The following is a 15,826-nucleotide window of genomic DNA, read 5'->3' on the forward strand; positions in this document are numbered from 1 at the left end:
TGATCAGATTTTGATGAAAACTGGGGAAACCACATATGTTAGGAATATTTAAGCATTTTCGCCATTACACTAATTTGCTGCAACTACTGTTCAAAGCAAGTTGTCTCTCTGTATGTGATCCTAACAGACACGATGGGAGGACGGCTTGCTTATTCATCCATTTCTTTGACCTTCTACTACCTGGCAACATCCTCCAAATCTTCCCAAGGGATTCTGAAGCATTCCCCAGGCCAGATGGGATATGCATTTTCACCAGTGTGTTCTTGGCCACATGGTCTCCTCCCTGTCAGGCATGCCCAAAGTATCAGTCTGAACTCCTGAGTCTGAACCTGGAAGTATTTGAACTACTTCACATGGGACAGTGACACTCTCCCGGCCAGGAGGGAGCAATGCCCCTCTTTTCTGGCAGGGTACCATGGCCTCAGACTGAAGAGGTCTTGATTTGTTTACTGGTCCCTCAGTTAAAAGCTAATCCCATCACCTGTCAATTAAGTATGATTCCTAAAAAAAGAAGCTGTCTATAGCCCAAGCAAACTATGGACTGTACCTAATTTGTGGCATCACTTCCAATGAAAATAACGACACAAAGACTTCATCCCTGTGGTTTCTGGAGGAGCCTAATTGCCTGGCATCAGACTCCCTTCTCCCTTGGCCACCCTCTTTTCTCTAATCTCTTTTTGTTTCCTTTCTCTTCAATGTATCCAGCTGCTTTATCGTTATTTCCCCAAACTTTTGATCCTCAGCTCCTCTTTGACTTTTATCTTTTATTTTCCTCTGTTCTTTATTTTAATCACCTAGGTCCCTCCGTGTGCTGCACTGTGCCATCCAGTATCCGGTGTGTCATTTAACCACTGTGACAGTCTGATCTTGGCTTTGTGGCTGGCATAGCCAGCTGGAAGACTCACTGGGTTCACACTGATCATTTCCAACATGCGGTACTAAAAATTTGGACAATCATGTCACTTCCTGCTTAGTGGACTGACATTAACCAATGAGAGAGAGAGATCAACAAGGCAAAGAGGAGGGGACCCATGCTGCTCTGAAATGAAATCCTTCAAAAGGCGACAAGTAGGTGTATAAAATGTACAAGCAACGGTCTCAGCCTCTCTATGAAAGTTAGTGTGAGGAGGCTGGGCTTTAGTTCCAGGAGATACCAGATCCTATTTCAGGGGCTGCTGTCTTCAAAATCCTTGTTATGAACTCAACAGGTAGACATGGATGGCCCCATTCCAAACCTTTCTACTTTTCTAGAAAGTACTGCCTATTTTTATATTGTACATTCAGTTGTTGTTGTCTTTATAATGCATGTTGTGTTTTTGTTGCCTACCTCTCAATTTGCATTTCAGTTCAGATTTCAGTTTCAATACTTATTCATTTCCAACAGTGTCCACGATGGTCTAACACGCCCAGAGATATTAAAGGGATAGATATGACAAACCCGCTTTGTCAGCCAACTCTACAATAATCACATACAAAGCCCGTAAGCTGCTAAGATACAAAGACAAGACACGGTTGGTTATTTAAACGACGCCTCTGAAAGATTCTACCCCGACACAGAAAATCAAACCAGTGATGTTAATCTCAGAGGGAGGATTTTCTCCCTCTCAGCCAACAGAAATGGCTGCCTAAGGACTTCCAGAGAGCTCATTCTAATTCACTTTGAGTTTTCTCCAGACCTCTGCAAGTGGACCCAGCTGGACCATCCAGGAGGAGAAGACGGAAACTGACTGAAGATCTGCTGCCCACGTTGTAAAGGCCAGCCAAAACCACAGATGGGCTGGCACACATACACGCACGCACACACACACACACACAGAGAGATAAATAGAGATGACTACAGCCATACAATCCTTGCAAGTACTATGTGGAAGTCACTGCCAGATTCAGCTGGTGCACTTTCCCCTTGTTAGTGTTCAAACATAATTCTGGGTATGAATGTGTATGTGTGTGTGTGTGTGTGTGTGTACATGTCTTTCTATGGTCGTGTGGACAATTTTTTATTTGAAACCATCATGAGGACATTTTGATCAGTCCTAACACACAGACACATAGACTGAGGCATTCAGACCATGGTTCCCCACACCATCACACCATCACACCATCACACCACCACCAGCCTGGACTGTTGACACACAGTTTGGGTTGACAACTGAAAGCGCTTTACACTCTTCAACCATTCACACACACATTCATATGCACTTACATACTGATGGTACAACCATCAGGGGCAATTTGGGGTTCAGTAACTTGACTAGGACACATCGTGCTCAAGTCCAACATGCGACCTGGAGGAGTTGTGGATCGAAACCACTGACCTTCCAATTGGTGGACAACCTGCTCTACCTCCAACCAGTCTGACCATTCTCCTCTGACCTCCCTCATCAACAAAGCTGTCTCCGTCCTCAGAGCTGCTGCTTCACTGGATGTTTTTTTTTTTGTTGCTGGCTCCATTCTGAGTTGAACTCTAGAGACTCCGCAGTTTCAGCGAGACTCAAACCGACAATCACATCACATCCACCGACTCTTTGGGTTTGCCATTAGGTCGTTAGCGCGGAATCAGATCACATCCAGGGGTCGAGGGAGAGGGCGGGGAGCAGACACGCTGGGGCGCCAATTATTTCCAGAGGTCGTAGTGGGGTCAGCGGTGTGCGCTTTATACAGAGCTAGACCGCAGTGAGAAAAGGTCGCAAAGGTCAGGAAAACTTATTCATACTGACAGCTGCATGTGTGTGTTAAGCCTATTTTAGTCGCACAGAGCCAATTTATAACAGATCAAAATATAATGAGTCCATGCAGCCTCATTGTCGCACATAATCATTTCAGAAACTTTTGAGCAGAATGAAAGCTTCCAAATACAACAGTGACAGAGATTTACACTCAAAGACAACAGCGGATGTCACAGCAGGAGGATGGAAGGTAGGCAACAGATTCTGAGGCTCGGGGGGGCCAACCAGCGTGTACGTCATAACCTTGCAAGTGTTTGCAGGTGTCCAGCCTGGAGAACTGGAGTGAGCTTAAGGCCACATCCAAACATTTAATATGTAAAACTAAATATTTGATCATCCAGGTTTAATTCTGGCAAAAACCCAGTGGGAGTGGGATAATTTTTTGCATTTTGTTCCAGATTTCCCAGCAGTGTTTTTTTTTTTATTTTTGACATGTGAAAGTGACAAACTAAAACACAGAGCAACATTATGCTAAATTTGAACAGAATTTTGTGCTTAATCAAACTCAAAGTCGTAAAAGCATTTGAAGTCTATCTGGACTCCACATCAAATTAATAACCAAACTCAAATTTTCTATCTTTTGTCTCTTGAAGAGCCACTGTGGGTTAGGATTAGCTTAGCTTAGCATAAAGACTAGACACAAGGGGAAGAAACAGCTGGCCTGGCTTTGTCCAAAGTTATGGATTCTGAATGCACTTTGTGAGGGGTGTGTGTTCAAGCTAAAACAGTGTGTAAAGTTGCTCTATATAAGGCTTACAGTCAGGGTTTATATCATGCGCCGTGATCTTCAGGCAGTGCAGAGAGGCTGTCGAAGACAAGCTGAATTCAAGGAACAATTTCCGTGTACAAAATGTCCTGGACAAATAAAGCTCTTCTTCGTGTATACTCAGAAGCACACGGCTCTCCCTCCTTCACCGCTGGAGCTCTGATGGATGAAAAGAAAATTCTTTTGAATATTTTGACTTCTCGGAGAGAGTGCGACTTTCTCTCTGCAGAGAACAGGATACCGGATATGAATACAGATCGGCAGAGTAAACAGCCGGAGAAGGAAGCAGTAAGCAACACCTGGCAGCATTTAGTGCCGTGCTAAACGATGTTTTTCTGCCAAGAAAACATTGTGTTTTGAGGAAGCAGTTCAGTGAGGACTCCTCGAAACCAAATATCATCTGAAATGTGAGACGGAGATAAGCAAAGAGGCGCCGTGGGAAAGAGGAGCGGCGAGGGAGAACAAGAGTTTTGGGGTTTTTTCTTTTTTTAACAAAAAGCTGCTGAAGATTCTCTTCCCCTGCGGAAAACACACACGGTCTACATACATCAACACACACTTTTCAAAGAGCAAGGTCTGTCTCCACGGTAACAGGAGGCGGGTGAGATGAGCCTGGCTTGACGATGTAAAGTCATACTGAGTGAGGATGTGTGATGAGTTTTCAGTAGCTAGGAAATTCATTCTAAGTACATAACAACACAGCAGTGTGTTTCGGCCACTACGACAAAAAAGAAAACTGACTTATTTTCTTGTTATTACCAGAAACTTCTCCTTGTTTGAATCATAATAACGATTTAAATAAAGTTTGTTGTCGTTTCACAAAACCGACATATGTCATGAAGACAAACCTTTCTCAGTGTAACATGTTCAGCTGTTGTGTGATGGTAGTAAGAAGAGGAGCGAGCGATAGCCTCCATCAGCTGCCAGTCATCATGTGACTGTAGTTTATATGACGATGACTCTCGGCTGCAGCGTCTCTAAGCAACGATGGACCTGTTTGCTGATTTGACTCCTTGTGGAGGTTTCTAGTAAAAGTTTCTCACATCATGGAGCCGAATCCTTAGCGGAAGCTGTGGTGTGTTTTCCTCCCAGCTGACTGCTCTGGATCTGTATTCTGAGGCATACAGAGACCTGACTGGGCTGGGGCCTTTCAGCACATGTGCTTTTAATGAAGCACTAATTAAGAGTCCCCTTGGGATATGAGGGCGGACTGATTAATAGCTCCTTAACTGTGCTGTTTAGCAGACCACTCAAAAAGACTGTGATTATTATTAAGAGAGAGAATGAGCTGTTATTACTCTTCAAGATTTAAAGACCGTCTCAGAAAAAAAAAAAGATTACTGAGCTGTTTAAACTATCAAAAGGCATCTGAGCTGAGAAGAACACAGAGAAAAAATAATGCAGGGTTTGTTGCTTCGGTACGGAAGAAGATTAGGGCCACTGAAAAAATATTTTTTAAATAAAAAAGATTTTTTTCGGGGGTGTAAGAATTCTGACTTTTTTCTCAGAATTCTGACTTTTTTCTCAGAATTCTGACTTTAATCTCAGAATAAAAGTCAGAATTCTGAGAAAAAAGTCAGAATTCTTACACCCCCGAAAAAAATCTTTTTTATTTAAAAAATATTTTTTTAGTGGCCCTAATCCTCTTCCGTACTTCGGTACTACTAAGACATTACAATAAAAAAAAACAAAAACAACCAAGTTCACGTTGTATTTAAGGGCAAAATGCTGGTATCACTGACCAAGGATGAGTCAGGTTACATGTCAGTGTTACCTTGGTTGCTATAGTAATGACAATAGAGAATAAAAGGTGGAAAGGTCCTCAGAATCCCGAGCACGCTGACGACATGTGAGTTGAGGTGCGACTCCTCACAGGGCCGGACTCTTCCAAAAAACACTTACAACAATGAAACAACTTCCTCAAGTATATACGGGGCTATGTCTAACACTTCCTGTTCTTCGAACGAATCATGTGAGACCTGACAGACATCAGGAGGATGGACAGAGCTCACGGGAAACTTCCTCGTTCTTACCTGCAGTGAGAGGACGCAGCGCAGGCAGAGGGCGACCATCACGGCGGCCAGCAGCACGGTGGCCGCGTTGCGCGCGTCATCCAGCGACTCCACCAGCGGGATGCTGCCCACCTGCCAGTCGTAGCACAGCACGACGGGCGCCAGCAGCAGCCAGGCGTTAAACGACAGCAGGTAAGAGTAGGTCAGGATCCTGGGGTGAGGAGATGGAGAGAGGAAGAGAGGGACGAGTGTGAGTCACACAGCACAACAATCATCCTGTTTATCTCCAACATGTAGTGTTTCCCAGTTTACCTGACAATAAAATAAAATAAAATAAGAACAAGCGTTCGTCCGAGGTTGAATATTGATTGGGAGCAGCTGTCTACCCTGAGCCTGTCCGGAGCTGATGCTGCTTTTTCCTCTCTCTTTTCTACATTACTCTTAGTGGGTTTGAGACCTTTGTGGCTCTCTGGAGTATGGATCTGAGGGAGGGGGGTCAGACGGAGACACACGAGATCTAGTCCTAATGAGGATGACCAGAGAACCAGAGGAGGCGGGCAATGTGGGCAAGAATACCCGAGACAATAGCAAACACTAATAATACACTACAATAACTCCTATAAACTTAACCTAACTAAAGCTAAATGGCTTTAGTGTAGAGTTAGTTAATTAAAAGGTCCACTGAGGACAGATGCAACCTGTTAATTTCCATTTAACCAAAACCATCAGTGCTTTGGTTGCCTAAACCTTGTAGTTGCAAAGAAGTTTGCATTGTTTTAGCTGCATCCCTTGTCGTCTGCAGCGCACGCTGAAAGCAGCTGGGACAGGCCAATCCTGGACTTTGGAGGTGAAAGTCCTCCTTGATCCTTCTCTGGCCATCCGCCGACCTCCTGGCCGATGAGTTTGACCTCAAAAGACTGACTGAGGAAGGTCAAAGGTCGTCAACAAGGAGTCAGTGGACAGTAAATGCCTGAGTCTTTGAACGGGGGGCACAGGTTCCCATCTCCCCTAATGCTGGGATGTGGCATAAACCTCTGTAAAGATAGTTAGCATCATTATTATTCTTTTCCCACCACTGACTGTCAGTAAACCCCGAGCGCCCCTCTCGAGTCGATTCTACCCTCTGACTCCTCCAAAACGAGGTTTCCACATGAAAGACAGTGAGTTTAAGTCCTCATTGATTCAGACAGGGGCCCCGTAGGACTGAATTCTGAGCAGTCCTTCGGCGAGGACCATCGATTTCCTCCAGGACGATCTCACTGGGAGGTTTTGGAGCTCGACGTGGCTGTGAAGCCACCTGCTGACGGGGGCCAAACCTCCACTGAACACGGCAATGAAAACATGTCATGAAGACGAAGAGAAGCCTGAGCTGCTCCTCCTCCTCCCTCGTCCCCCCGCTCCCACTGCTGTCTCCCTTTGTTCCCCTGACTTCTGTGCAGATTGGCTATTAAAGAGACTGACGGCTGGAGAGGGACACGGGACACCGTGTCTGAAATAAACACAGGCTCGGGTCAATAGACAGACAAAGACTTGCAGAGGTTGTCACACACACACACACGCACACACAGACACACACACAGATAAGGCAGCCTTCCAATGTGGTGCTGACAGCAGAATGTTCTCCACCTGCCGTCATCTGATGAGTCTGGGTTATAAATTCAATTCCCTTTTCCGCACTTTGCAAAGCCCTCTAACCACAAATTACCCCCAGCCCCACACCCCCACCCCTCTACACACACACACACACACACACACACACACACACACACACACACACACACACACACACACAGAGACCCCTACAGAAAACAGCAGCTCACAGGCAGGAGAAGAAACAGAAGCATAGAGAGAAAAACAGTAATGAGGGATCAGGGAGCAGAAAGAAAAAAAAAAAAAGTGAGTCATTTGTCAGGTGGTGTGTGGGCGTTCTGCTCTCCTGATTCTGGTCTGATGGGGTCTGATCAGGTGTTTCAGGTGTGATGTAGCCCTCTCGGCTGTTCTACACCTCCTCACGTACAAAACGCTATCTTCTGTCTCAGTCCTGTGATCAGTTAACCGACCTGTCTTCTCACTTATTTCGATTTAAAACCATGTCAGTCCATGCTGCGTTTGCTTCTTGCTGCCGTCGTCTTTTTCCTCTCTCTTTCTCTACGTTACTCTTAGTGGGCTTGAGACCTTTGTGGCTCTCTGGAGTATGGATCTGACTGCAGTGAAGCTGCTTCTACTAACACAGCCAGGACCAGAGCAGGTCAGACGGAGACACACTTGGTGTCGGACGAGCCTGTCCAATGTTACTGTCTTACAATTACTGAATTAGTTTTAGGTTATTTGATCTCATGTATAATTAAAATCAAACAGGTTAGATAGACGAGATCTAAAATACAGGACTCCAAGTCCAATCACAGAAAAGAAACAATGATATCAACTACGTAGAAATTTAATACAAAGAACAAGAACTTCTCAAGAAGAATAACTGAAAACAACTGTTCCACATCGTCTGCATATTGTGACATCTGATCCTGTTCTCCTCTATTTCCCTCTGTTTGTTTGAGATGATAAAGCAGACCAGGGGCCTTTGTTGCAGGCCAGACATTAGGAATTATGGACGGGGGGGGGGGGGGCAACATTTTCCAAACTGGGTCCCTCATCCACATCCGGCTCCAGCACCACGGTCAAAAAATTAAACAGGATTTCGAACCGAGGTCTCCGGGGGGGTTTGACCCATTCATCCACCAGGACCATCTCCATAGGAGAACTCGCTCTTTATACCTCCTCATCTAACTTTCTGTCACAAAGCCTTTGCTGATTAAAATACATTTCTTTAGAGACATGACAGTAATGTCACGTAACTTGCTAACACACACTATATATGTACCTTGTGTTTAGAGTGTATGGAGAGAGAGAAAGAAAACTTTAGACCAGGGTCGTGGCCTCTTGTGGTTGAAATGAGCGTTACAACTTCAAACAATCCTCACAAAAAAAAAAAATCAGCTGCAAAAAACTTTTTTTTTCCACCTGGCAAAATGTTTTTTTCTCCTGTTTTCACAGATGAAAACCAAATTAAGGAACTTTAGAAAGATTCCCTTGATAAAATCGTTTTTTTTTCACCTGTTCTTCAGTAATAAACACAGGAGAGAAAACAATTTAGATAAGACTCAGAAAATGGATCAGCAGGATTGTTTGTTCTCACTCGCCTCTCAGGGCTTCTCTAAGAACCAGCTTTTATGCTTTCAAACTCTTTATCCTCTCTCAGACAGACTGAAACACAAAGTACGTCCAATTTCACATACACTCACACACACTTACACACACACACACACACACACACACACACACACTCACACACACACACACACCACAAGACCTTTAGAAAAAGTGGAAAAGCCACAGCTGAATCCACAGCTTTCACCCTCCTCTCTGTAGATGTTAGCCCAGTATAAACACAATAATATACATGTGCCATCGCACATATGACTACACAGACCAAGTGTGTGTGTGTGTGTGCATGTGTGTGTATCTAAGAGAGACCAGAGCATGTGTTGGATCTGGTGGTTACAGTAGAGCTCAGACTGCAGCGGATGATGAGGATGAAATGTGACGCACCGACCACATGAAGTACAGTTACTGCAATCCATCATTCTGAAAGTGTCATCACACACACACACACACACACACACACACACACACACACACACACACACACACACACACACACACACACACACACACACCAAGGACAGAAAAGAAACAGAGAAACTGGCTGACAGAAAAAGACAAGGAGACATGAGGGGATCTATAAATTGATTTATCTCTCTCCACACACACACACACACACACACACACACACACACACACACACACACACACACACACACACACACACACACACACACACACACACACACACACACACACGTATAAACATAGCATATTAATGACAGTCAGGATGCTGCTGTGATGAGTTATAAATGGAGTGGCAGAGAGACACTAACATGATGGATTATCACTGCAACATCTCAGATGGAAGTGGAATTCATAAATATACTCTCACACACACACACACACACACACACACACACACACACACACACACACACACAGGTCAGGGCTCTGTCTCATACAGATGTCTAAAGTGTCTCAGTAAAACAGCCACCAAGGTCTTGCTCCATGTGCACACAGACAGACAGAGACACAGATAGAGAGGCAGAGAGAGAAAGAGATACAGAGAGACAGAGAGAAACCCAGAATGATAAAGACAGAGAGAGAAAGAAAGAGAGACATAGACAGAGAGACTGAGAGGGACAGAGAGACACTGACAAAGAGACAGAGAAAGACAGAGACAGATAAGCAGAGACACAGACAGGCAGACAGACAGGTGGTTGGGGAGCAGTGGAGGCTCAGCTCAGCCATCAGGGAGCAGAAATAATGAGATGAGAAAATGAAGGCGAGCAGGACGGACACAGAGACAGGATATGTGAATCTGCTGGAAATTTCCCAGGAGGCCGAGGGAGAGGAGAGCTATTTTTCACTGCCGCTGCGCTAATGACAGATTATTTGCTGTCTCACCGACAACGACAAACACAGACACCGCTGACAGGACCGCCGGACCTCGCTGCTGTCGATGGCACCCACGATCCCTACTACTACCTCCTACTGACTCAGTACCAGAGACACCCTGCCAGGGTTCAAATGCATTTTTTTTTTTATTTGTGAAGTGTCTGTGGTGAACACTGTGTGTGTGTGTCTGTGCTTGTGTGTGTGTGAGAGACACAGACCTGGTAAGCAGGTGAGGTGAGAAGGAGGCGGGGTTGTCCTGTTCAGAGAAGAGAGGCATGGATCCTCCCATCAGCCACAGCCTGAACGACATGATGATCACCACCTGGAGGAGGGGGTGGGGAGTGAAGGCAAGGAGGGGCAGGACAGTATTACAACACTACAATAATGCGAGGGACAATATTGTAAATAAATAAATAAATATTAAGGACTCACATAGCCAGAGATGAGGCAGGCTCGCTTGATGAAGGGGCTGCAGATGTAGAGGAGGTCCCTGAGTCTGGAGCCAGACAGGTGACTGTGGGACACACAGAAACACAGACAGACAGGAGGTCGGTCAGACTGCGTTCCCAATGATTCGCTATAACCCCAGGTATGAGTCAGAGTCGGCTAATCTCCCTGTTAAAATGTTCCTTCATGTGTGAAATGCAGTAGAGGCAGAGTTTCTTTTCCAGTAAAATAACATAAGTACGTTGCAAAGTGACAGTACTGCTTGCAAAGGCAGCACTGACAGCCAATTAGCAGCTATAAAGGGAGGTCTGGCAGTTAGCATGCAGATATGTAATCTTTCAAAGCTAACTCAGCTCCAAAGATGCCAAACTGGAGCATCAGTCAAAGCAAAAAAAAAAAAAATTAAACATATCAAGATGAATAGTCTGGGAAAACATAAAGGATGCAGGAAAAAAAAGGGAATTTGCAAAGAGGGACAGGAGTCATGAGGTGAAACTAAGGAGCAGGGAGAGGACAGAAAGTGCATGTACAACTGTATCTGGGTTTCTGACTGTAATGGAAGCTTACTGACAGCGTTCCCAGTTCACATCCAGCTGGGAACCAAGCCACCTATCTACCATCAGCTATCAAAAGAGGTCAAAAATTGTTTTTTCTGACCCGTGTGACTTTTTTTTTTTTCCCCCAATTCAATTTCTCAACTAATCACATCACAATTTGTGGCCAGCAGTTCCGTGACCCCTTGTCTGTAATTTCAGAGCATTTATGTGTCTTATTTCCAGCAGTTTTTGTGACCCTGTCTTCAAGGTCATTCAGGTCCATTCAGATATTTTTATTTCATTTTATTTTTTAAAATTGATCCACCTCCACATCCCTTGCATCCCACCAAGGTCATATACGAACAATCCATTAGCCTGAGGTAGAAACTAGAGAGGCAGCACTGACTGCAGGGAGAAAGAAAAAAAATGGCAGCAAGAGAATAAGATGAGAGGGAGGGGATCTGACGGGATAGGTAGAGAGAGGAAAGCATGGAGAATCCATTCAACACCCCATCACTTTGAGATGTTCCCCTTGTGCAGAGCTTTCAAAGCATTGCAGAGACAGCGTGAGAGGAGATCTCACAGGAATCCTGAACGCATTCTGTCTGGTCTCACGCTCCGTCTCGTCCGTTTCATCTCCGTCTCCTCGCTCTGCCGTTTGCTCCCGACTCCCCTTTATCTGCTTTTCTATATTTGTCTTGAACAAAGTCTTTGCTCTCGTCTGTTCTGCTGAGGTTTGCGGCGCCGAGAGACGGGACGACAAAGAGGAGTCAAGAGGACTCTTGCAGACGCTGCACTCACAGCCGGGTTACTGTGAAAAAGTTTGAACCCCACTACTGATTAGCACTGCACTTGTTTTAGAGAAGCATGGTGCGCTATTTTTAGATTTTTAATGGGCTTATAACTCACACTAGCATGCTGTGAATGCAAATCTCTGAATGTACAAACTGATACAGATGTACACTTTCATTTAAAAACAATGCTCGGCCTATAAGAGACAGTTTTCATAATTTCTTTAACTATGCTAACACTCCAAAAGGGAAAAAAAAATCAAGTTTTAGAGGTGGTTCCCAATTACTGTGTCAATGTCCAATTAAAGAGGAATGTGTGAATGGTCCCCTTTACCAAAAATATACATATGAATTTAGGTGGAATTTTTTTTTTTTTTTTGCTGTCTTATATTTTGGATTACTTCAAATATCTGACCAGAGATGCATGCAAGATTACATACAAGTAGCCTTCTGATGCTAACTAGCTCTATCTGTCGTTCACATCCTTTCTAGGAGCAGAGACAAAAGAAGGAGCGAGGCTGAATTACAACACGGCTAACGCTAGCCTGCCATAAAACCTAGCTGGAAATCAGCTAAAGCTAAAACCTCTCGTTATTGTACGTTTACTTCCAAAGTCCACAGACGTAAAGTTTGGTGAATTGGCTAAGCTGACTAGCTAAGCTAGACGCCTGACTACTGTTGTTTTTTTGGGGTTTTTTTTAACCGCTACTTCATTCATTAAAATGTATTGGTAGAGACAAGAAATAAATAGACAAGAAATAAAGCTCTCTGAGCTAAAATACCTTGTTAATGGTCAGTTAAGCTTGTTAGCTTAGCTCAGTTGATAACAGGGACAATAAGTCCATACAGTTCATTTATAAGACCTATTTGAACATTCAACCTTTGAGTCTGTATTGTGTAAAAACCACTACTCTTTTGTTGAACAGCTTATGCTCCAGCAGAGCAGACTGCTATTAAAGAAGAATTTGCAACACGGCAATTTAGCGACAGTAGCTTCCTCCATTTTGGATTCCTTTGGATGCTTCCCTCAGTTTTCTCTAACCTACTTGGATTTTAGCTTTCAACGCTGGCAACTTCCTTAAGTTATAAATAACTGAATCACAGTTTCAGTGTGTTGTCACCTTCTGCTGGGTGACAGGGCAGAGAATGTCAGTTTAATTACTGTTCACAACCTGTAGCTACAACCTGACAATGAGATAAGCAGCATATTAAATGTATCTGACACACCGACACGACAGCTGGAGCACACTTACTTTTGCCACACTTTCATGAGCTATAAGCGAGGACAAGATTCAAGCTTTCATAAGAGATTCATAAGCCTCAGAGCTACGTGCCAGAGAGCAAACCTGCATGTTTAGTCCTATACAGCTGAGCTGTGCCTCACAATATGGATCATAATATTATGCACTATAGAGATGGTTCCTTCCTAAACTGAGCACCCCGTCACAGGTTTTTTTTTCCCCCATGGCACCCACATGCACACCCCCACATAAACATATGCGCATACACACCCTTGTCAGCTAACAACAACCCTGTTATCTGGTGTGTAAAAAAACAAATAACACAAGTTGTAACCTGCTAATGTGAAGCATGTGGACCTATTCTCAGTCCCTGAAAAAAAAAGAATTCAGCAGTTTTAACTTGTATATTTATGCTCATTGTGCTGCTGTGCAGATAGAAATTTAATTAAATTAGTCATTTAAATTAAATTAATCAAAGCTGAACACTAAATATAAGTATTTGTGGTGATAAATCTTAATTTCTCTCATGCTATTTTTCATTGCTTTGAACCTGGAAAACTTACCTGTACCTGAGAACACATGGTGTTACTATGACAACAAGCAAAAGTGCTGTTAGTTGTATAGGAGTATATTTAAGATTTTTTTTCTGATATTGTACACTGTGTATCATAACATGTCCTTCTTCTGTTTTCATGTGTTTGAAATTGCCTCTTTTTGTAACTGCAAATGCACAGTAATAAAAACAGAAAGGAACAGATCATGAGACACCCCCAGGGTGCCAGTGCCACAGAACCCACTTTGGGAACCGCTGTACTGTGGCAGGGGTTTTCAAACTGTGAGGCATGACAGAGAGAGAGCTGCGGGGAAAGTGCGGAGGGAGAGGTGCGAGGATGGATACTGTGTGAAGAGAACAGTCAAAACACAACAGGAAGTTAGTTCTCTAAGCTTCATCCAGTGATTTTGCCTTTTTTTTTTATCAACACAGGCAGCATCTGCAGCTGTAGCACAACAGTTCATGGAGGGTATTAAAATAAATGTGGTTACAGTGCAACATAGGGCCCCCCATAGCAACATAAGGGCCCACATAGCATTATGGGAAATGTAGTTCCAAAACGTTTCTATCAAAGAGACATGAGATAAAACAATAAGAGTGAGAAGCACAATACTATAGTAATGATATCTGTGTCATTCATGCTGGAGTAGTAATCTTTCATAGCTCTGATCATACTATTACAGCACAAGTTTAACAGGTGTGATGCTTTAATATGTTGTTCCTCAGCTGAAGCCGATGAGACGTGACAGTAAGTGTAATGTGAACGCATCTTTTTCTGGGTGGGATGAATAAAGAAGCACCTCCCTGAGGCTGTGAGACGGTAAAGACACCACTCTTCAACGTCCTCAGGAGAAATCACTCAGATGGAGCAACGCTGAGAAGATTGGTTTCACACTGGAAAGTGAATAAAAGACGCCTCTACACACACACACACACACATGGGTGTGGGGTGGGAGGAAAAGACAGATGTTGTCGGTGTCTTCAGACCCGGGCCTCAACTCTTCCCATAGGATCATGGGAAAGACGATTCAGTGTATCTGCATAACAGGATGCTAATTTACCATGACAACTGTGACCGCAGCAACAGTGGAGGATGAATGGAGGGAAGGAGGTGAGTATTTGGGGTGAGGGGGGATAATAAATTGAAGGGGTGCTGAAGGAAGATTGTTCTGAAGGAATTTCGGGGCGACGGCTTCCTCACACACATACACGAAAATAAAACCCACTGTCATTCTTGGAGTGTGATAGATTCTTATTTGTGGACTGAGCCCTGTCCTTCTGGCGTCCCAGCCTCTCCCTGCTCTCTAAAACTGCAGCTCATGTCAAGTCCTCCACGCTCCACTCAGCTGAAATTCTTTACATTCCTCCCTCTGAGCGGCATTTCCTCTCTTCCTCCTCACTGCGCGCCCACAGTTATTTACGCTCACCCGGCTGCCGCGGCTGAAACATGACAGGGCCGCCACACAAGACTGCAGGGCTCAACTGAGTCACTAGTTCAGTGGAGTGGACGTTCTGCTGCGGCCTCTCCGAACAACCTCTCTCTAAACGCACAGCAGAGGTGCTCACCATCCGCGTTTTTTACATCATAATAATGCTGAGATGAGAAATGTAATCGTCCCCTGACAGTCATGGATGTTGCTTAAAGGAGAACCCTGGGAATCATGAACCTGGGTTTTATGATATGACTGATCTGGATATAAATCTTGTGATGCAGTTACACGACTGAGCAAAAACCATAAACCTGACACCTGCTAAACAGCCGCCATGTAATCCTGCGCGGTAGCTATCGGTGTCAAATTATATCCACTAAACGGCTTGTTTTTGCTGCTGACAGGTTCAGATTGTTCTGACAACGTTACGGATCCTTATCCCTGTCAATCAATTACAGTTAAACACAAAGGGAAAATAAGACCGAGGTTCAAAAATCCCAGAGTTTGCCTTTAACATTAAGGCAGGACAGGCAGCTTGTACACTGTTAGCAGTCAAAATGAGAGGAGTCATGATTTATTCATAATTAACAAGCTCACAGTGCACAAAGTGTTAACATGTTGAGGTTTATCAGGTATCATCCTTACCACGTTCACCGTCATTGTTCAGCGTGCTAGCATGCTAACATTCACGAATTAGCGCTAAAGTTCAAAACTCACAAGTTAGGGAGGAAGTAATGAAATGCCATGTATCAGTAGTGTTGTGAGTA

At 44.1% G+C, this 15,826-nt stretch overlaps 1 protein-coding gene across 1 annotated transcript in view; it reads right to left on the reverse strand.

Moving 5' to 3' along the window:
- tmtc1 (transmembrane O-mannosyltransferase targeting cadherins 1) overlaps window positions 1-15,826 on the reverse strand; it is an 86,686-nt gene that overhangs the window by 23,263 nt on the left and 47,597 nt on the right. Inside the window, exons 5-7 of the mRNA XM_041029916.1 lie at window positions 10,494-10,575; window positions 10,280-10,383; window positions 5,526-5,715 (exon numbers count right to left, since the gene is read on the reverse strand). Coding sequence (XP_040885850.1) covers window positions 5,526-5,715; window positions 10,280-10,383; window positions 10,494-10,575 — 376 coding nt within the window. The remainder of the gene's footprint in view (window positions 1-5,525; window positions 5,716-10,279; window positions 10,384-10,493; window positions 10,576-15,826) is intronic.

Source organism: Toxotes jaculatrix, chromosome 22 (genome assembly GCF_017976425.1).
Source record: "Toxotes jaculatrix isolate fToxJac2 chromosome 22, fToxJac2.pri, whole genome shotgun sequence".
Lineage (NCBI taxonomy): Eukaryota > Metazoa > Chordata > Actinopteri > Toxotidae > Toxotes > Toxotes jaculatrix.